The following is a 21,968-nucleotide window of genomic DNA, read 5'->3' as shown; positions in this document are numbered from 1 at the left end:
AGCCGACGACGCTCTATCCATTGAGCCAAACCGGTCTCGGCATGTTTTGTATAATTTCAAAATATGTCTCAATCTTAGGTTAATTGAAATGAGCTTTCATTAATTTTAAATGGCTCTGAAGTTTCTGTTTTTAGAGAGGATTCATTGAGCCTTTTCATGATATTTTTCAAAAGGACATGTTTCTATATATCAGCAATATATAGTTTTACTCTTTTGGATTCTATGCTTATATGTAGCAAAATTTTTAATTTTTATTTAAAAATATATTTTTATTGATCTCAGAGAGGAAGGGAGAGGGAGAGAGAATCAGAAATATCAATGATGATAGAGATTCATTGATCAGCTGCCTCCTACATGCCCCCAACTGGGGATTGAGCCCACAATCTAGGCATGTGCCCTTGACCTGAATCGAACCTGGGACCCTTTAGTCCTCAGGCCAAGGCTCTATCCATTGAGCCAAACCACCAGGGCGCAAATTATTTTAAAATGTCATTTTTGTGCTAAATCTACTTTTGAAATCAGGATATCTTCACAGGGGTTTCTCAAATATTTAAAAATGTAGATTTATCTGAGCACAGTTCCTTTCTTATTTTGTTTTTTCCTCCTTTATTTTGCCTAGATATTCCACAGATGAGACCAAAGCCACATTATGTCATGATAAAAAAGGATGCTGAAACCAACGAAGCAATATATTGTACGAAGGAGCCTTTCATTAAGGCTCGTGTAATTGTCATTCGTTGGCTGGTTTCTTTTTGGCTTGAGCCAAAGCCACACACAGGACCTCATATTCCTGGGATGGAAGGTGAAATCTTGCCAAAGAATATTCAGGTAATACACACATAACTTGCTAAAGTTAGAAATGGCTTAAGAGATTTGTCCACTGATTTGCCTTAGGAGTAGAACACATTTAAATAAAACAATAATATTTATTTTGTATAAATATATTTTATATATATTTTATAAATCTAAATTTTAATAATAATTATAGGGCCAATAGTTTTCTTAGCAAAAATATAAAACTTATAAGGTATAGAAGATAATTTCAGTCGTTTCTGAGTCTCAGCTTTTTTTTCCCTTTCTTTTTAACAATTTTTATTGATTTTAGAGAGAGAGGAAGAGAGAGGGATAAAGAGAAACATCAATTGGTTGCCTCCAACCTGGGCCTGGAGAACAGTGATTGAACCCGAAACCTGGGTATGTGCCCTAATAGGGAATTGAACCTGCCACCTTTTGGTGTATGGATGATGCTCCAGCCGAGCCACACCAACCAGAGCCAAGTCTCAGCTTTTAATTTATTTCTGTAGTTTAGGTTTAATTTTATAGTACTAAAAATATCCTGAATTGTATGAATAAAAATATTCTGAATTTTGCAATAAATTCCTGCAATTGGAAAGTTTGCAATCAAATGGTTGTAGGACCTTTATAATTCTTGTTAGATTTCTAGGCATTCATAGAATGCTGATTTAAAGTTCTGTCACCATTTTATTCCTTCTCTTCCCCCCTTCTCTCCCTCCAATAAACACAGAATCCAGAAGTGTTATACAATTCTTCAAAGGAGGAGCTAATATTTAAAAAAATCACTTTTTTTTGTTAGATACATAAATTCATTTATTTAAAAAACTTAGCAAAAAATCAGTTATTTTATTTATTTTTTAAAATATATTTTTATTGATTTTTTTACAGAGAGGAAGGGAGAGGGATAGAGAGTTAGAAACATCGATGAGAGAGAGTCATCGATCAGCTGCCTCCTGCACACCACCTACTGGAGATGTGCCTGCAACCAAGGTACATGCCCTTGACTAGAATCGAGCCTGGGACCTTTCAGTCTGCAGGCCGACGCTCTATCCACTGAGCCAAACCAGTTTCAGCAAAATCAGTTATTTTTAATTAAAGTTTTCTTCTTTTCCACTTTTAATTTTACCCTCAATGTGCTTTTTTTCCTGAACTTGTCCATATTACTATTTTATTTTTCTTTTCTCAGATTTCCTCATTTAGTTATAAAAATCTTATACTGTGTGTGTATTTTGTATGATTTCTTAAATCTTTTAAAAATTAAGTGGAATTATAATGTGTTCATTAGTTTACTAGGGGCCTGGTGTACAAAGATTCATGCATGGGGCGGGAGGGTGGTTCCTCAGCTTGACCTGGAACCTCTCTAGTCTGGGAGCCCTCAGGGGAGCCCTCTCCAATCCGGGAGTTTCTGTCTGTCTGTGAAATCATATGAGCGAATTGTCTGAGACCCCAACCCAGTTTGGTTTGTTGCTCACAAAATAATAGAGGCATTTTTTCTTTGCTTCATTGGTGAAGATTTCCTGGAAGTTTTAGGATATCTTCCCTTTAATTTTTCCTAGACACTCTGATTTTACTTATGTCTCTCACCTTTACTTTCCTTTCATCCCCCACCACAACAGTAACTTGCTCCAGGCTCACTTTGCTTTAGTGTCTGGGAGATCCGTCAGCCACCAGAACTAAGATTCACAGCATTCCTGGTGCTCCCCGCACTGTGGGTTTTCTCTTCCTGCTCTGCCAAGTCCTCCAAACTGCCAGCTCTCCCTCTCTGCTCTCCATCTGGTGGCCCGGGGAACTTGGCTCCCCAAGCCTGTACACTCTCCGCCAGGTCTCCTGCTCTGCTCTCTGCCTAGTGCCTGTGTATGCAAATTAACCCGCCATTTTTGGGTTAATTTGCATACTCATTCCTGATTGGCTGGTGAGCATAGCGGAGGTATGGTTAATTTATACATTTCTCTTTTATTATATAGGATTGGCATTTTGAAAATTTAACTTATATTCCCCTTACCTTTCTATTTATATGGCTATGTGTGTTTCCCCAAAAACTTTGTTCTCTACAAAGAATTATTAAATGTAGAAACTCTCAAGTAGAACTATTTTTCTTATCCCAGAACTTAATAGATTGAAGTCATAGTTTTTTTTATTTTATTGGGAAGGCATATTTGAGATTATACTTCTAAAACTTTCTTATTTTATATAGATGGCAATACTGAGACCAAAAATCGAGTAACTTATCAAAGTAATTTATGATACTTACCAGAATAGTGCTTCTCCTATTATACAACATGGTAGTCATTTCTTCATCACCACCTTAATACTTTTTTTCATCTCCAGTCACGGTAAAAATTATATTGTTATTAGAATAGTAGAGGCCCAGTGCATGAAATTTGTGCATGGAGGGGGGGTTCCCTCAGCGCAGCCTGCATCCTCACCCAATTGGGGAACCCCCTGTGAGATAAGGCCTAAACCAGCAGTTGGACATCTCTCTCACAACCACCTGGTTGCCCCCAACTTCCCTCCCCCTGCCGGCCTGATATCACCCCTCATTACCCTCCACTCCCAGCCTGGTTGCCCCAGCTGCTCTCCCCTGCTGGCCTGATCTTGCTCCCAGTGGCCCTTCCATGCCAGCCTGATCTTGCCCTCAACTGCCCTCCCCTGCAGGCCTTCACACACAGCCATATAAATAGAAGGGTAAGGGGAATATAAGTCAAATTTTCTAAATGCTAATCCTATAAGAGAGAAATGTATAAATTGACTACCTCCGCTACGCTCACCAGCCAATCAGGAATTAGTATGCAAATTAACCCAACAAAAATGCCATCATCTGCTGGCCAATTTAATTTGGATTGGTCAGTTTCTATGCCAATCAATGTAAAAAGCTCCCCACAGCAACCAGATTTGGTTCTGATTGGTCAGTTTCAATGCCAGAGTCAAAAGCTCCGCTTGCTAGGTAGCCATTGGCTCCCCACAGCACCCAGATTTGGTTCTGATTGGTCAGTTTCAATGCCAGAGTCAAAAGCTCCTCTTGCTAGTAGCCATTGGCTCCCCACAGCACCCAGATTTGGTTCTGATTGATCTATTTCAATACCAGTCAGCCTAAAAAGCTCCATCTCCTAGGCAGCAAATGGCTCCCCACAGCACCCAGATTTGGTTCTGATTGGTTGGTTTCTATGCCATTCAGCGTCTAAAGCTCTACCTCCTAGGCAGCCATTGACTCCTCATAGCACCCAGATTTGGTTCTGATTGGTCAGTTTCTATGCCAGTCAGTGTCAGAAGCTTCGCCTCTAGGCAGCCATTGGTTCGTCATAGCACCCACAGTTGGTTTTGATTGTTTTTTTCCTATGCCAGTCAGCATCTCTGGGCCTATTAACGGGGCCTGATTAGAAAGGCAGGGCAGATCAGCAGCCCCGTTGGAGGCATGGCTGCTAATCAGACTAGGAGAGAAAGAGCAAGTGCTGATCAAAAGCTGCCACAGAAGAAATGAATCAGTCCCTGCTTCTCTCTTCAGGCCTCTCTCTGGCCCTGATTCGCAGGCCCCTCAGGAGTCAGTTCTGGGGCACCACTCCTGCAGCAGAAGCAGTACTGACTTCCGGTTGGTCGAACCTCTGTCGTTACTATAATAATTATTACAACCCAGGATTTTTCCTTAGAAAACCTTTGGCTTCATTTCAATTTCTGTTATAAATTTTCTTCCACTTCTTTGTTTTCTGTTTAAAAAGTTTTTACTTGTGTAATTTTTGTCTAGAGATGATTTTAAACATTAAGGCTTTATTAAGCAGACAGTCCAGTATTATGTTTTTTACTTATTATTGAAGTTCTGGCTAACTCTATCTGCATTAATTTCTTACCCAGCTTTAATTATTAACTTATTTGTTTTGCAGAAATGCTGAAAAACAAATCTAATTATAGATGGGTAGATGACTTGTGGCAACTATCACTGTATCACTCAGATGTTGAATTACTTTTATTGCCATTTTATTATTTCGAATAAATTCTTTGGATTCTCTTAGTATTAGTTATTAGAAGAAAGAATATCTTGTTAATGATTATATTTTCCCCATTTCTTTTTTTATTTTAGAGAGCAGCAGCTAGTTTGGTATCCAGAGAAGAAAATAAAACCGATAATACTGATAAAACAGATAGAACTACAGAACCAGAACAGTCTCATTCTAATACAAGCACTCTGACGGAGCGAGAACCTAGCTCATCTAGCCTTTGTAGTATTGATGAAGAACATCTCACAGACATTGAAATAGTTCGCAGAGTTTTTTCTTCTAAAAGAAGTAATGTAAACTTTGTCACAGAGATATTTCGTCAGGTAAAGTGCCTCCCAGTATTTTTAATTTGTAATACAGACTTGTCTTTAATATTGAATATACTGTACTGATTTTTAGCTCTTTAAAATTTACTCTTCTTAAAAATGGCTTTTAAAATTCATACTTTTTAAATTTTACTACATGTAGTTGTTTAGTATTTTATATTTTTATTTTATGATGGTTTTAATTTAATAACTACTCCCTCATACTTGTTTTCAGAAAAATTTTCTTAGTTACTTTGTGATTTGAAACTTTTCTTTCTATCATTTGATTAATAAATTATAATAAAATCATTTAATCTTTCACTTTCTGATCAATAAAGTGGTTTATAAAAATAAGAAGCAATGTTTTAAATGCCTTTATCCTCCCTATAGGGGCTTAGTTTGTCCTGTAAGGCATTCTGAAATTAAAGTTGCTTAAGGCATATATTATTTGGGGAATAAAATAAAGGAGAGAAATGAAAAAAGTGGAAGCTATTTTGCATAAAGATAACTAGAAATTCCTAAATGCACATTCTCAATTACATAGAAATTTTGTGGAAAAGAAACCATATGAAAACTTTATTTTATTGTTTAAAGTATTAAAAATAGTAGTACATATGTCTCCCTTTTTCCCCCATTGTCCTTCCCCCGGCCTCCCCTACCCCTTGGCACATGCCTTCCCCCTCGCCCCTAGGGTCTTGTGTCCACTGGTTATGCTTAGATGCATGCATACAAGTCCTTCGGTTGATCTCTTACCTCCCCCACCATCACCCAACCCTCCCCAGCCTTCCCACTGTAGTTTGACAGTTGATTCGATGCTTCTTTGCCTCTGTTATCTATTTTTGTTCATCAGTTTATAATGTTCTTTATATTCCACAAATGAGTGAGATCGTGTGGTATTTTTCTTTCACTAACTAGCTTATTTCACTTAGAATAATGCTTCCAGTTCCATCCATGCTGTTGCATATCGTAAGAATTCCTTCTTTTTTGCAGCAGCAGCATAGTATTCCATTGTGTAGATGTACCACAGTTTTCTAATCTACTCATCTGCTAATGGGCATTTAGGCTGTGTCCAAATCTTAACTATTTTAAATTGTGCTGCTATGAACATAGGGGTGCTTATATCCTTTCTGATTGGTGTTTCTGTTTTCTTGGGATATATTACTAGAAGTGGTATTACTGGGTCAAATGACGGTTCCATTTTCAATTTTTTGAGGAAACATAATGTTTTCCATAGTGGCTGTAGCAGTCTGCATTCCCACCAGCAATGAAGCAGGGTTCCTTTTTGGAAATTAAACCCTTATCTGAAATAGCATTGGTAAATATGTTCTCCCATGCAGGGGGGTTTCTTGTTGTTTGGTTGATTGTTTTTTTTTTTTTTTTTTTTTTTTTTTTTTTTTTTTTCTGTGCAGAAGCTTTTTATTTTGATGTAGTCCCATTTGTTTATTTATTTTCTTAGTCTCCATTGCCCTAGGACAGTGTCGACAAAGTCATTAGTCAACAGAGCCAAGTATTAACACTTTGTAATCGGGCATTTCCCCGCCAAATCGCGTCGTAGCGCGGGGCTTTTTTGACGTTTTCTCGCCAAAATTAGACTTTCCGTAAAATATTCATATCTTTCGATCTATTTGGTATTTTTCTATGAAACTTGCAGTGTTTTAGTTTAAAAAGAGGTCTCTATTTATTTACTTTGCAAAATATGTGTTATTCTATTTTTCATGTACACAAAATTACTACATTCTAGGTAAACAAAAAAATACAATCAAAATAATTTTATTTATACAAATTACGATATTTTTTCGAAATTTTCAACAGATCTTATGAAAAAAACTATAACCTAGTAATAGTGCTTCACTGTGTGGTAGCGTTCGAAACACTTTCCTTTGTGCAGGGGTACATTACAAAACTTGCACATGTACCCCATCTCACTGCGTCATAGTTTATGAGCATCACACACACGACAACGACATAAAACATTTTTATTTCTGCCGGTTCCAACTAGAGGTTCCATGTATGTTTCCTCATGTCCATTGACAGTCTCCCTGGTGGATCCGATTTGCAACCCTTGCTCCTAGATGTCGATGGTACAGGTTCGGCTGGTTCATCTATCGAAATTTCATCAGTTAGCCAATGGACCGCTACGTCCTTTAAAAAAGTTTGATATTTCTTTTTGTTAGCCGAATTAACCGAATTATATACTACGAATGAATTGAATAAGGCACAATTTATAAGATACATAGCCATTCTTTTGGTCCATTTAGCCGTTTTGTGTAAAATTGAATAATACGACAAGTACTGATCCGCCTGGTCTACGCCTTTCATGTATCGGTTGTAATTGATCAGAGCATTTGGCTTTATAATTTTTTGTCTTTTCCTTCTATCGATGTTTTTGACTCTCCCTCATCTCAGCAGAGTGAATGTTGGATATGAGAAACACTGTCTTTTTTGATTGCCAGACTTGCAGCAAAATACCCTTTTTCCTTCTGAAAGTTGTTTCACCATTTTTCAATGAAACCGTTTTTAGACAGTCTGGAAGTCCTCCATTTTTCCGTATGGTACCGCAAATTCTGATTCCCCCCCCCCCCCCCCCGCCAAGAGTATCTCGCTGTTTTGAACACTATTGTAATAATTATCTATGTATACATGGTGCCATAAATCTGTATAAGGAGATACCACTGTTTGAATTGTTTCGATTAATCTCTTTCCTTCATCGCAATAAATTTTGAAATTGCATATGTAGCCAGTATTGCTTTCGCATACCATACGCACCAGAATCCCATACTTTATAATTTTTCCTGCATTATAAACCCTGAAGAATAATCTTCCCCTCCACGGTACTATGCCTTCATCTAAAGACAACTGCTGAATAGGCTTATAAACTTCTTTGAATTTGGGAAGAAAGAAATCCAATAATGGTCTGACTTTGCAAAGTCTATCTTAGTTGTCTTGCACATTTTCGTTGTTGTTGAAATGCCAGGCCCTCCATATTTGACGGAATCTGTCTCTACTTATCGTTTTTGGAAAAAACGGTGTCTCCATCCACGGTTCCGTGCTCCAATAATCATCTCGTCAGTCCTTGCGTTCCTGTCCCATAAGTATTACAAGCCCCCAAAACTTCTTCATTTCTTTCACAGTCATATCTTTCCACTTCAAATTTATTGTATCGGCAATTAGACGCATAGGGTGCTGCTGACAATAGATAATGTGTAGTCCGTCACCCGTTTGGCGCCCTTGTTTACAAGTTTCCCCCGCCCCACCGCTTAGCGGAACAAAACGAGTTAACTCGTCTCCCGCGCTTTGGTATAAAAAGCGATATGACGAGTTTACTCGTTTCCCGCAAAAATGTGTTAACAGTACAATGATTGAAATTTCTTTTGAGAGCCAAATCTTTTAAACTTAAACTTCTTCTAACGCCACTTCTTCAAAATAGATCGCGCAAGCCCTGGTATTTTGTGGAAGAGCCACACTCAAGGGGCCAGAAAGCCACATGTGGCTTACGAGCCGCAGTTTGCTGACCACAGCTATAAGTGATACAGCTTTGTCTCTCCCTAGATCTTCCCTATGTGCTTGTATCCCCTTTTTCAATGTCTTGTAGTTTTCCCAAGTACAAGTCTTTTATGCTCCTAGTTAAGTTTATCCCTAGGTATCTTAATTTTTTTGGTGCAATGGTAAGTGGGATTGGTTTTTTTTTCTTCTCATTTTTTTCTTCTTCCCCGTTTACTTTTGTGTGAGTTCATTTGTGTGATGTATAAAAAGGCCATAGATTTCTGGTTGTTGATTTTGTATCCTGCTACATTACTGAATTCATTTATTAAGTCTAGTAGTTTTTTTTTTATAGAGTCTTTGGTGTTTTCTATGTATAGTATCATGCCATCTGTGAATAAGAACAGTTATACTTCTTCTTTTCCAATTTGGATACCTTTTATTTCTTCTTCTTATCTGATTGCTATGGCAGCTCTCATAGTACTTTATCGAACAGGAGTGGTGAAAGTGGGCATGCCTGTCTTCTTCCTGTTCTTAGGGGAAATGAGTTTAGTTTTTGCCCATTGAGCATGATGTTAGCTGTAGGTTTGTCATATAAGGCTTTTATTATGTTGAGGTATGATCCCTCTATTCCCACATTGCTGAGAGTTTTATCAAGAAAGGGTGTTGGATTTTGTCAAATGCTTTTTCTGCATCAATGGATATGATTATATGGTTTTTATCTCTAAGTTTGTTAATGTGGTGGATCACATTTATTTATTTGCAGATATTATACTATCATCACATCCCCGGAATAAATCCCACTTGGTTATGGTGTCTGATCTTTCTATTGTATTGTTGGATTCAATTTGCCAGAATTCTGTTGAGAATTTGGTGTCTATGTTTATGAGAGACATTGTCCTGTAATTCTTTTTCTTTGTATTGTTTTAGGATTAGGGTAATGCTGGCTTCATAAAAAGAGCTTGGAAGTGTTCCTTCCTCTTGAATTTTTTGGAATAGTCTGAGCAAGATAGGTTTTATTTCCTCTTTGAATGTTTGATAAAACTTCACTGCGAGGCTTCTGGTCCTGGGCTTTTGTTTGTTGGAAGTTTTTTGATTACTGCTTCAATTTCCTCCACAAATATCAGCCTATTCCGATTTTTTGATTCCTCTTGGTTGAGTTTTGCAAGGTCATATTTTTGTAGGAATATGTCCATTTCTTCTAGGTTGACCAGTTGGTATAAATGCTATTTTGTTGTATTGAAAACATGCTTGAAAAGTTAATATGTCAAATTTTCTGAAGGTGTTAACATAGATATTTTTATGTTTAAAATGTTGAATTTCATGCAAAAAAAAGAGCATTTATCGGAAGTTTTTTTTTTTTTTTTTTAAATATATATTTTGTTGATTTTTTTACAGAGAGGAAGGGAGAGAGATAGAGAGCTCGAAACGTTGATGAGAGAGAAACATCGACCAGCTGCCTCTTGCACACCCCCTACGGGGGACGTGCCCGCAACCAATGTACATGCCCTTGACCGGAATCGAACCTGGGACCTTTCAGTTCGCAGACCGATGCTCTACCACTGAGCCAACCACTGGGCCAGGAAGGCTGATTTTAGAATTGAAATGAATAGGTAGTGTTTGTAAAATGAATAATTAAAAGCAATTTAATTCAATTTCTATTAGTAAATAAAAAGTACAGTGAAATATTATGGTACATAAACACAAACATGCATAAGGAAAGGATTTGGGTGGTATGATTAAGAATATTTTTACTGTTTTATTTTTGTTACCTGAATTGTATAAAAAAATTCTTTTGAGCCCTAGCTGGTTTTGCTCAGTGGATAAAGTGTCAGACTGAAGACTCCCAGGTTAGATTCTGATCAAGAGCACATACTTCGGATACAAGCTCCCGCCCCTGGTCAGAGGCATGTGGGAGGCAGCCAATCAGTGTGTGTCTCTCACATCAGTGTTTTTCTCCATCTCTCCCTCTCATTTCAACTCTCATAAAATCAACGGGAAACATATCCTTGGGTGAGGATTTGAAAAAAATTTATTTTGATGTGAAAATATAGTATTCTTGTGAGTAACAAGGACATATTTCCTTTTAAAAAAGTTAAGGCAACCTGGCAATTATCTAAAGAAAAGATTAAAATATTTATTTTAATTACTTAAGTATTATTGTCTTAATATTTAATTTATATAAATTTGTTATAAGTAAAAGAAAATAAGAAAACTCTGACTTTTTCTTTATATGCTTAGAAAAGCTCAGTTGATTTGTTTCATGTGATTTTTATTCTCAGAGTTAGATTTTGTTTTGTTTCAATTAAAATCTTGTTTTCAAATATACTTTTATTTATTTTTAGAGAGAGAGGAAAGGAAAGAATATATAGAGAGAAACATTGATGAGAGAGAAACATCATCGATCGATTACCTCCTGTATACTGGGGATTGAGCCCGCAACCTGGGCATGTGCCCTAATCAGAAATCAAACTGGTGAACTTTTTGTTCAGGGGAAGACTTCACAATCTCTCTGTTCATCTCCCTTCCTTTCTAAAATCAGTAAAACATATATATATTTTTAAATGAGGTATAAATGGTCTATACCTCATTTTATAATAAGATAAAAATATATGTATTAGTGGTTTTTGGCAAAGTAAAAGGCATCTAAAAAGTATCATTATTTCTTTTCTTCACTAGGCATTTTTGTTACCAATTTGTGAAGCAGCAGCAATGAGGAAAGTGGTAAAAGTATATCAAGAATGGATTCAGCAAGAGGAAAAACCTTTGTTCATGCAAGAGCCTGAAGAAATTGTGATTTCTTCTTCTGACTTACCTTGCATTGACAATGTTCCAGACCATGATATTTCAATGGAAGAAGGAGAAAAGAGAGAAGAGGTAAAATAAGACTTACTTACTTTATTATTTGTTTAATAGACTAGATTTTCAAAAATTGTGATGTTAACACACATATACTTACTAAATGGGAAGGTAAAGATACCATTAGTATATTTTATAATTTCGGTAACATTACAATTAGCTCAGTACCCTATCCCAAAGCTCTTTGATGTCACAACTTAAAAAATATAATAATATTGAGGTTATATATATTATATCGTTATGTCATTGGATCAAAATTAGATGCTGTTATAAAAGGTATAATATTTAAAACTATTATAAAAGGTATAATATTTAAAACTGTGAATCAATTATAGATATATGTATATATACATATATACTGAGTGGCCAGATTATTATGATCTCTGAATGCATAATAATCTGGCCACTCAGTGTATATCCTATATAATAAAAGGCTAATATGCAAATTGTTTCCTTGACCAGGAGTTTGACCAACAGGCAGGCCAGCCAACTGCCCATGGTCCCTCCCCCTGGCCAGGCTGGCCAGACCCCACCCATGCACGAATTCATGCACCAAGCTTCTCATATACACACACACACACACACACACACACACACACACACACTGAGTGTCCAGATTATTATGCGTTCAGAGATCATAATAATATGGCTACTCAGTGTGTGTGTGTATATATATATATATATATATATATATATATATATATATATGTATGTATGTATTTATAGGGCATTCTCCCCTATGTCTAAGAATGGGGAGAATGTAACTAAGAAATTTAATTGAAGTAACTAAAATTAACCATGTAAATTATGAAATAAAATTTCCAGTTCTTATTATATACCAACAAAAATATCCAAATTTTGTGTCAAGCTAGAGGATAAAACTGTCAGTCTAAATAATCTGTTTTCCCCCAAATTTTGTCATGAATGTTTAGCTTAATACTGAGCCTACCCTGTGTCATTTACTATCCTTAAATAAAAATGACATAATATAATCTGGTAACTAAAAATCTAATAGTTGAAAGTGGGAGGAAAGAACAAAGCTACAAATGCAAGGTGATATAAGTGTATTGTATAGGTGTTTTCTGCTGCTTAAATACTGCAATCAGTGTTGCCATTAGAGATTTTTGTTGTTATTTTTGTTTGTTTGTTTGTTTGTTTGTTTTTAATGCCAGCAACTCTTGCTAATGGCATGAATGATAAACAGAAGATAGAATCATTTATTGATTTACTAGAGGCCTGGTGCCCTCAGGGGATGTCTGACTGATGGCTTAGGCTTGCTCTGCTGTGCTTACCAGCCGTGAGCCCTGCTTCTGGCTGAGCAGAGCTCCCTCTGTGGGAGTGCACTGACCACCAGGGGGCAGTTCCTGCATTGAACATCTGCTCCTGGTGGTCAGTGCATCATAGAGACTGGTCTTTCTACCATTCAGTCAATTTGCTTATTAGCCTTTAATTATATAGGATATTTCTGATAAATTTAATATATTAAAAAATCATTTAAAATTAGGCATTATTCATAAGATGGAGTTAAGATATACATTCAGATAATTTTTATAAATGGTTTTTTGTTTAGTTTTTTTTTTTTTTAATAAATGGGTTTTTTTCGCATAGTGCACATGAGGCGTTTGTAAGATATGTTGGATACAGGATAGTATGTGCATGTGCAGATTCTCAGGCACCTTATATAATAGTATGTTTAGCATTCCGTGGATCATTTTATTGAAAACCTATAGTCTTCTCATTTCTTGTGACAATAAAATACTTCCACAAATTACAAATTGTTCTGTAAAACATGCCAATTGAGAAAGTTTTGGAGATATAAGCCCAAAAAAACATCATTTCTGTCTTTACATAACTTATGATTTAGCAGGAAGACAAATATTCAAAGTAAATAGTATAAAACAATATTATTTCTGTGATATAGTGTGTGAAAGAGGGAACACCTAACAGTTTAGGAAAGACTTCATGGAGGAGGTAGATGATGTAAGGAGCAGGTAATAAATGGGAAAGGAACCACATAGTGTGAATAGAATCTACAAAAATGTGCAGGTATACCATTGTAATTGGCTTTGATTACATTCTGGACACTGGAAAGCCTTCAAAGGATTATGAGTAGAAGAATGCATGAGTAGTTACATATTTCGGGAGTATTATTCCAAGTCTTGGTTGAAAGATAGATTGGAGGCCAATTTGGAGGCAAGAGACTAGTTAGGAAATATTAGCCAAGTTCAGAAGGGAGATGCGAAGTACATGATAGAGATAGGACAGTGGCAGTTGCAATCTATCCTACCTAATAAAAGAGTAATATGCAAATTAACCATCACTCCACTACACCCATAAGCAATGCCCACAAGTCATGCCCACCAGCCAATCAAAGCAAGTATGCAAATTAACCCCAACCAAGATGGCTACATTCATAGAGAGCAAGAGGGTGGCTTGGGTTTCCCTGGCAATGGAGGAAGCCAAGTTTCCCACCTGCCCTAGCCAGCCTAGGCCTCCACTCAAGGCTACAAAGTTTCAATTATAGAAGGTAACAAATCCAAACAGAAATGGTGGTAGCCAAGGAGCAAGCAGAAGGCTTGGCTCTGCTCCAGGCTGCAAACTTTCAACTGTAGAAGGTAAGTAAATTCCAGATACCAGAGCCTCTGCTTGGGTCGCCGGGGGGCGTGTCTGGCCTACAAACCACAGCTCCTCACCCAGGCCGCCCATGCCCCAAGGGAACCCCCACCTTGTTCCAGGACACCCTTCAGGGCAAACCAGCCAGTCCCCACCCATGCACCAGGCCTCTATCCTATCTAATAAAAAGAGTAATATGCAGATTAATCATCACTCCAGCACACAATATGACTGCCTCCATGTGGTCAAAGATCCTGCCCCCACGTGGACACAAGGTGGCCACCACAAGATGGCTGCGCGTAGTGTCCAGTCCAGCAGGGGGGCAGTCGGGGGTGATCAAGCTGGCAAGGTTTGAGCAGTTAAGGGCAACCAGGCTGGCAGGGGGGGGTCAGTGAGGGGCTATCAGGCCAGTAGACAGAGCTGGTTGGGGTGATCAGGCTGGCAGGGTTGGCAGTTATGGGCAATCAGGCAAGCAGGCAGATGAACAGTTAGGAGCCAGCGTCCAGGATTGTGAGAGGGATGTCCCGGATTAGAGAGGGTGCAGGATGGGCTGAGGGGACCCTCCTCCTGTGCACAAATTTTATGCATCAGGCCTCTAGTGGTAATATAAAGAACAAGACTGATATATGAGCTGCTTTGGTGGTACAATCAATATGTTTTGATGATTAAATTGGCTGAGAGAAATGAGAAATGGGGAGGTGTCCCAAGTTCCTTTTTTTTGGTTGGTTGCCATTCACTCTTGAATAGGAATTTTAAAAATGCAAGTGTAGTGGTGGTGGCCAAGGCGGCTAGAGAAGTTAGTAGGAAGTTGAGGATGGGAGGGAAGACTCAGATAATAAGCTTCCTTTTAAACATTTTTAATTTGAGGTGCTTGTGGATCATTCAGGAAAAACTATTTAGATGGTACCTGGAGCTTATGAGAAAGGTACTCTTGGCTACTGGAGAGCTGAGTTCTGTGCTGCTTCTGGAAATGACAAAGTAGTAGATGAAACCACCTGCATTTTACAATGATAAGCTCTAGAAAAAAAATTTTTAAAAAAACTATTTGAAGATACTGGTGAGTGACCAAAAGCTGAAAGAAACTAGAGAGTAACTTTAAGAAAGGGAACAACATTGAGTGAAATCTCTGTTTGTGTGGCTTTTCACAGATAAGGGAAATGTCTAGTCAATAAGATTTTGACAGCCAAATCTCAAGCAGAAAGCTGCAATTTTAGTGGTTTCAAGTATCAGAATTTTTTCTATGGATAATAGGAATTTTATTAATCTTAAGTAGGATAAATAGAAGCAATTTTCTATTTTATTTAAGTTTTTTAGATTAACACATTTACTTTAGAGCAAAATCCATCTCTTTCAAGGCTGTGTAAGTGTGTAAGTATTTGGTACATAGAAAAACGTCTGTATATCTGAAATGATACAATAGTCTCTGGTGAGCAAACAGATTTTGTAATCAAATAAGACACCTGCTGTTTTGAGAAGATGCTTAGCAGTGGTATCCAATAATTTCCAGTTTACTTCAGCTTACTGATTTGTCATAGCATTTTTAATTAATGAAATATTAATAATTTGGTATTTTTCTTCAGGAAAATGGGGCCAATATTGCTGATCATATTCGAAATTCCACTTGGGCAAAAAATGGCACCTATCAAGATGTTCTTCATAACGCCTCTGAAGAAGCCACAGAAGAAAACATACGAGCTGGTACCCAGGCAGTTTTGCAGGTGGATCACTTTTTGATTATTTTTTTAAAGTAACATAATCATTAAACATTTTGAACATAGTTCAGTATTTCAGTATAGAGTATAATTTTTTAAATGTAATAAATTTGCAAACCACTGTTATCAGGCCGTCTTGTTTCCTATCTTTCATCTAATTTGACAACAAATCCTGTCAGTTTTCATATTGTTTGCAGAATTGGACAAGTATTGAGCACTCATATTACCTCTTGTGTCCAGGCCTCCTAGATTATTGCAGTAAAATCCTTTAAAAAAAAAAAAAAATGTCTTTATTGATTTCAGAGAGAGACAGGGAGATGGCGAGAAAGATAGAAACATCACACATGAGAGTGAATCATTGATTGGCTGCCTCCTGCACTGGGAATCAAGCCTAAAACCTGGGCATGTGCCTTACCAGAAATCGTACTTTGACCTCCTGGTACATAAATCAATGCTAAGACACTGAGCCATGCTGGCCAGGATGCAGTAAACTAATTAGTATTTTTGCTTTTACCCTGGTTATCTCAAAATAATAAGAGTGATCCTATTAACAGTCAGTTCATGTCATTTTTCTGCTTAAAACTTGTATAAGTTTATCATTCATTATAAAAACAAGCCTTTTTAATGGTCTATTAAGGTTTTACCTACATCACTAGAGGCCCAGTGTACAAACTCATGCATCAATGGGGTCCCTTGGCCTGGCCTGTGGGATCTGCTGAAACCAGCTTTCTGACATCCCCTGAGGAGTCCTGGATTGTGAGAGGACGCAAGCCAGGCCAAGGAACCCCACCAGTGCACAGTCAGGGCTGGAGAGGGACATGGAATGTTGCAGCCACGGAGGGGCCGCAGGAGGGCTCCGGGGCATGTCCTGCCAGTCTCGCTCAGTCCCCATTGGCCAGATCCCACTAACAAGCTAATCTACCAGTCAGAGTGTCTTCCCCCTGGTGGTCAGTGCACATCATAGCGACTGGTTGACTCTCCGACCCTCCTCCCGCCCCCCTTGCTGGTCAGTGCACGTCATAGCGAGTGGTTGAGCGGCATTAGCATATTATGCTTTGATTGGTTGAACAGATGGCCAAACACTTAGCATATTAGTCTTTTATTATATAGGGTTATTTAGGATTGTTCCTCAAATTGTAATCCATAGACTGACTAATGCTGGCCCACAACATAATTATAAAATTGGGAGTAATTTTATAAACTGAGTCATTGAATATCTCTTAATTCTAATGAAAGTTTGGGTTTGTATGTCGTTTTGCATTTCCTTTTTCCTATTCTTTAAAAAAAAAAATCATTTATTATAGAACCTTTCTGCTAAAGATTGGTGGAAGAAACTTGTTCTTTTACCACTGGTAGTATGAGAATCTGTGCTTCACATGATCTGTCTGTTTCTTAATGTATTTCCCACTGGCTTTTCTCCTTACTCACCTCATTCTATACTCCTTGCTGTTTCTCATATGTGTTGCACAGGCTGTCTCTTCAGTTACCTTATATCTGCATCTTCTTTTGTCTGGAAAGATTTTCTCCCAGATTGCTACAGAGTTCAGTTTTGTCTTTTCTTTTTCACTTTATTCATATTTATATTCATTCTCTACTCCCCACTTCATCACTTCCTTTTGAATGCGTGGCATCCTTGAGAACAATGAGATGATAGTGAGTACCCTTGTTTTTGGCTTTTGGCAGTATTTCTCAGGTTCAATTGCGGATATAGCATTTGTTATAGTTTTTGATAAATACTCTTATTCAAATTAAGGAATTACACATTTTTTTCCTAGTATGCTAAAATAAAGTATTTTATTTTAATAATGAATAAGTGCTGAATGGTTTTTCTGAATACATTGTGATGATCATACTCTCCCCTCCACCCCCCCACTTAAATCTATTGATAGAGTATATTATATTAACAGGCTTTTCTGATGTCAAGACATCCTATCATTTCTGGGGTAAATACTAGTCAATCATAAAGTATTATATTTTGCCCAATTTGAATTGCTACTGTTGTTTTGGCCATATGTTCATAAGTGATATTGGTCTTTTCTTATATAGTCCTTTTTTTGTTTTTGTTTTTTGGTAATAGGATTATAGTTTTGTAAAAATAAATTGGGTGATTTTCCTTCATCTTTCTCTCTCAAACAGTTTGTGTAAAATATGGTTCATCTTCCATGAAGGTTAGGCAAAACTTTGCCTGTAAAGCTTCCCAGGCCTGGTGTTCAGAGATGGGTCAGGGAGACCTTGATTACCAGTTTAAGTTCATTCATGGTTTCAGTGGATACATCTTTTCTATTTCTTCTTCAGTTAGTTTTGGCAATTTATGTTTGTCTACAAAATAACTTATTTGCCCTGGCCAGTGTGGCTCAGTTAGTTGAGCATTGCCCCATGCACATAAAGGTGACCAGTTCAATTCCCAGCCAGGAAACATAACCAGGTTGTGGGTTCAATCTCCCATTGGGGTTCGTACAGGAGGCAAGTGATTGATGTTTCTCCCTAACATCAATGTTTCCCTCCCTCCCTCCTTCCCTCCCTCCCTCCCTCTCTCTCTCTGCTTCTCTCTCTCTGTCTCTCAAAAACATCAAAAATATACTTTTAAAAAGCATTAAATTTTTAATTATTAGCATAAAGCTATTCAGTGAACTATCATCATTTTTAAATTCTTTCCTTGATATATAGTTGTGTCCTTATTTTATCTATAACTAGAGGCCCAGTGCACAAAATTCATTCAGGGGTAGTGTCCCTCAGCCCAGCTGCACCCTCTCCAGTCCGGGATCCCTCTTACAATCCAGGACTGCTGGCTCCCAACTGCTCACCTGCCTGCATGCATGATCGCCCCTAACTGCTTCTTTCTGCCAGCCTGATCGCCCCCTAACCACTCCCCTGCCAGCCTAATCGACGCCTAATTGCTCCCCTGCCAGCCCAATTGCCCCCAACTGCCCTCCTCTGCCAGTCCAATTGCTCCCAACAGCCCTCCCATGCCAGCCTGGTTGTTCCCAACTGCCCTCCCCTGCTGGCCTAGTCACCCCTAACTGCTCTCCCCTCCAGTCCTGGTTGACCCCAACTGCCTTCTCCTGAAGGCCTGGTCCCCCCAAATTGCCCTCCTCTGCCGGCCTGGTCACCCCCAGCTGACCTCCCCTGCAGGCCTGGTTCCCCCAGCTGTCCTCCCCTGCCATCCTGGTCACTCCTAACTCCCCTCCCATGCTTTCAGGGTCTCTCATAACTGCTCTCCCCTGCCATCGTGGTCGCCCATAACTGCCTTCCCCTGCTGGCCATCTTGTGGTGGCCATCTTGTGTGAGGGCATGATGGTCAATTTGCGTATTACCTCTTTATTATGTAGGATGTTTATTTGTACCTCTCGCATTTCTTAGTCTGTGTGGCTAAATTGTAGTCAGCTTATTTCTATTTTAACTATTTTAAAGTTAGCTTAATGTACTTTTCTTATGTGATTTTACAACTATATTTTGTTACATAATTCATCCAGGGATTTAAATCAGAATTATGAATATAAAAGATTTAAATGTTCTAAGATTACAACGGATGCAATGTTCTCTTTTGCAGTGTCTTTGAGTGCCTTTGCCACATGCCTGTTACCATTATAATTTTGTCCTCAATAACAAAGTATAAATGATTTGATTGTAATGAATTTAATTGAAGATACATATTGATAGGTCCTAATTTGTAGTACTATAATATATAGTCTGTTTATACAGTCTATTTATTATCAAAAGACATATAGACATTGCCAATAAACATGTAAAAGGAGGAAAGATGCTTTTAAACACCTCATTCAGAAAATTCTTGATTTGGGTATCATTTTTATTCTAAACTATTTGTATTTTTTTTTTATTGTTTCTTTCATTTTATGACAGCAATACCATTCTTACATGAAAGCTCTCAGTTTAAAAAAAATACGCTGGCCGAAACCGGTTTGGCTCAATGGATAGAGCATTGGCCTGCCGACTGAAAGATCCCGGGTTCAATTCCTGTCAAGGGCATATACCTTGGTTGCGGGCACATCCCCAGTAGAGAGTGTGCAAGAGGCAGCTGATCGATGATTCTCTCTCATCGATGTTTCTAACTCTCTATCCCTCTGTCTTCCTCTCTATAAAAAATCAATAAAATATTTTAAAAAAATAAAAAAAAATAAAAATATATGCTGTTTTTTACTGGGGCATTCCCAATAGTAATTTAAAATTTGTCTAGATAAACATAAAATACATAGATTTAATGAGTTTATATTTGAGGTATCAAGTTTGTGGTAGAAGTAGAATTATATATAATTAATCTATGGTCTTATGCTTTTAAATTTATTATTGATCACACCCTAGTCAGCATCTGAGGTTTTTTTTTTCTCCTTTGAATAAGAAATTTGCCATTGAAATTCTATAATGAATGGCTAATGATTTCTTTTGTCTTAGGTGTTTATTATAAACTCATCAAATATATTTCTTCTTGAACCTGCAAATGAAATAAAAAGTCTTCTGGATGAGCACACAGATATGTGTAAACGTATTCTTAACATTTATCGGTTCATGGTTGTGCAAGTATCAATGGACAAAAAGACTTGGTAAAAATATTTATTCTTTATGTTTTTTATATGTGTGTATGGATATCGTAATTTTTAGAGAATAGTGTCTGTGAACAGGGCTTGTTACAATATTTTATAGGCTTCTATTGAATAAATGAATATAATATTTTATATAATTATGATGACAATAGTCTGCTTTATCTCAACATCTTTTTTTAAAACATCTTTTAAAAAATGTTTTTATTGATTTCAGAGAGAGAAAGGGAGAGGGACAACAAGAAAGAAACATCAATGATGAGAGAGAATCATTGATTCGCTGACTCCTGACGCCTCCTACTAGAGATCAAGCCCTCAGCCTGTGCATGTGTCCTGACTGGAAATCAAACTGTGACCCTGATTCATGGGTTGACACTCAATCACTGAGCCACACCAGCCGGGCTATCTCAACATCTTTGTTCAAACTTCCAAAAGACCCCGTGGCTTATTTTTCTAAAATGGGCATATGATAACCTCCTGTGTCCCAGAATTGAATGTATGTATGTATGCATGTGTGAGTGAATGAATAAGTAACTATGGAATGCATGAATGCCTGATTCCTTAACCTAGCATTTAAGGCCATGTACCGTTAGGGCCTTGCTTACTTTCCAGCCCTTTCTCAAACCTAGCATCTTGCAGGGTGAGATTCTGCCTCCAGCTTTATCAAATTTCCTGAGCACATGTGAACTTTCCTTTACAATGTCTAATTTCTGCCATCTTTTTTTATTGTTACCATTAACTATCTTTAGTGTCACCTTCATTTTTCCACATATCCTTGTATGTTTTTTTCCTTTCTTTAATTCTGTATTTGTACCTCGGTTATAATTGTCACATTGTCTTAATCCCTAAATTACTTATATGCATTTGTTTATCTCACTGAATTGAGAGATCCTAAAAGGTATAAACTGGTTGTTTTGTTTCTGTATTTCCTACATTTCTTAGCATGATTCCTTAGATAGTATTGGTACTCTATAAAGATTTGTTTAATTGAATAGAAAAAATAGGCCTTTAGGGAAGTTGAGAAGAGCTGTTCTTCAGTTTTCACAAAAATGGCACATGTTCATTATGAAATTCAAAGAAAAAGAAAATAAAAAATGGCCAAAAGTTCTCTCACCAAGCCACACACACAGTTACATAGTATTGTGCCATATATATGTGCCATAATTTTCTTAACCAGTCACCTATTGATGGATATGTAGATATTTCATTTTGTTGTTGGAGGAGGGGAGGATGGTCAACATCCTTATACATACAATTTTTTCTTTGACTCATTCTTAAAGAATGGAAGTTCTTACTCCAAGAACATGCTTAATTTATATTTTGCTATATATGGAAAAACAGCTTTTGAAAAAAATCTTTATTAACAGTATTAATATAATTATATTTAGAAGTAGTTATTGTTATTAACTTATTTTGTTAGTTTGCCCTTTTTTACTTTTAATATGCTTTGAATCAATGCTGTGGAGCCAGGTTAAAGAGAGTCTTGTTTTAAAATTCGAACACAATTTTAGAATTCTTTTGTTATCAATCCCTTTAAGTAAAAGCATAATGAAAGATTGCCCACACAATAAACTTTTATTGAGTTTACAAGTCTTTATGAATTAAAATCATCATTATTATTGTAGCATAAAGTGAAAGGTTATCTGATACATGAGTGAG

General features: G+C 37.3%; 1 protein-coding gene across 5 annotated transcripts in view; it reads left to right on the top strand.

Annotated features, from left to right (window-relative positions):
• The window catches only part of RALGAPA1 (Ral GTPase activating protein catalytic subunit alpha 1), a 227,501-nt gene that overhangs the window by 48,111 nt on the left and 157,422 nt on the right, over positions 1–21,968 (top strand). For all 5 annotated transcript variants that reach the window (XM_084874263.1, XM_084874264.1, XM_084874265.1 and 2 more), the window contains exons 9-13: positions 620–828; positions 4,868–5,107; positions 11,249–11,446; positions 15,622–15,759; positions 20,164–20,312. In XM_084874263.1, coding sequence (XP_084730389.1) covers positions 620–828; positions 4,868–5,107; positions 11,249–11,446; positions 15,622–15,759; positions 20,164–20,312 — 934 coding nt within the window. The remainder of the gene's footprint in view (positions 1–619; positions 829–4,867; positions 5,108–11,248; positions 11,447–15,621; positions 15,760–20,163; positions 20,313–21,968) is intronic.

The sequence above is a fragment of the Pipistrellus hanaki genome (genome assembly GCF_964339955.1).
Source record: "Pipistrellus hanaki genome assembly, chromosome: 1".
In the NCBI taxonomy this organism is placed as follows: domain Eukaryota; kingdom Metazoa; phylum Chordata; class Mammalia; order Chiroptera; family Vespertilionidae; genus Pipistrellus; species Pipistrellus hanaki.
Note: the sequence above shows the minus strand (reverse complement) of the source record. Positions and strands in the feature narration are given on the sequence as shown.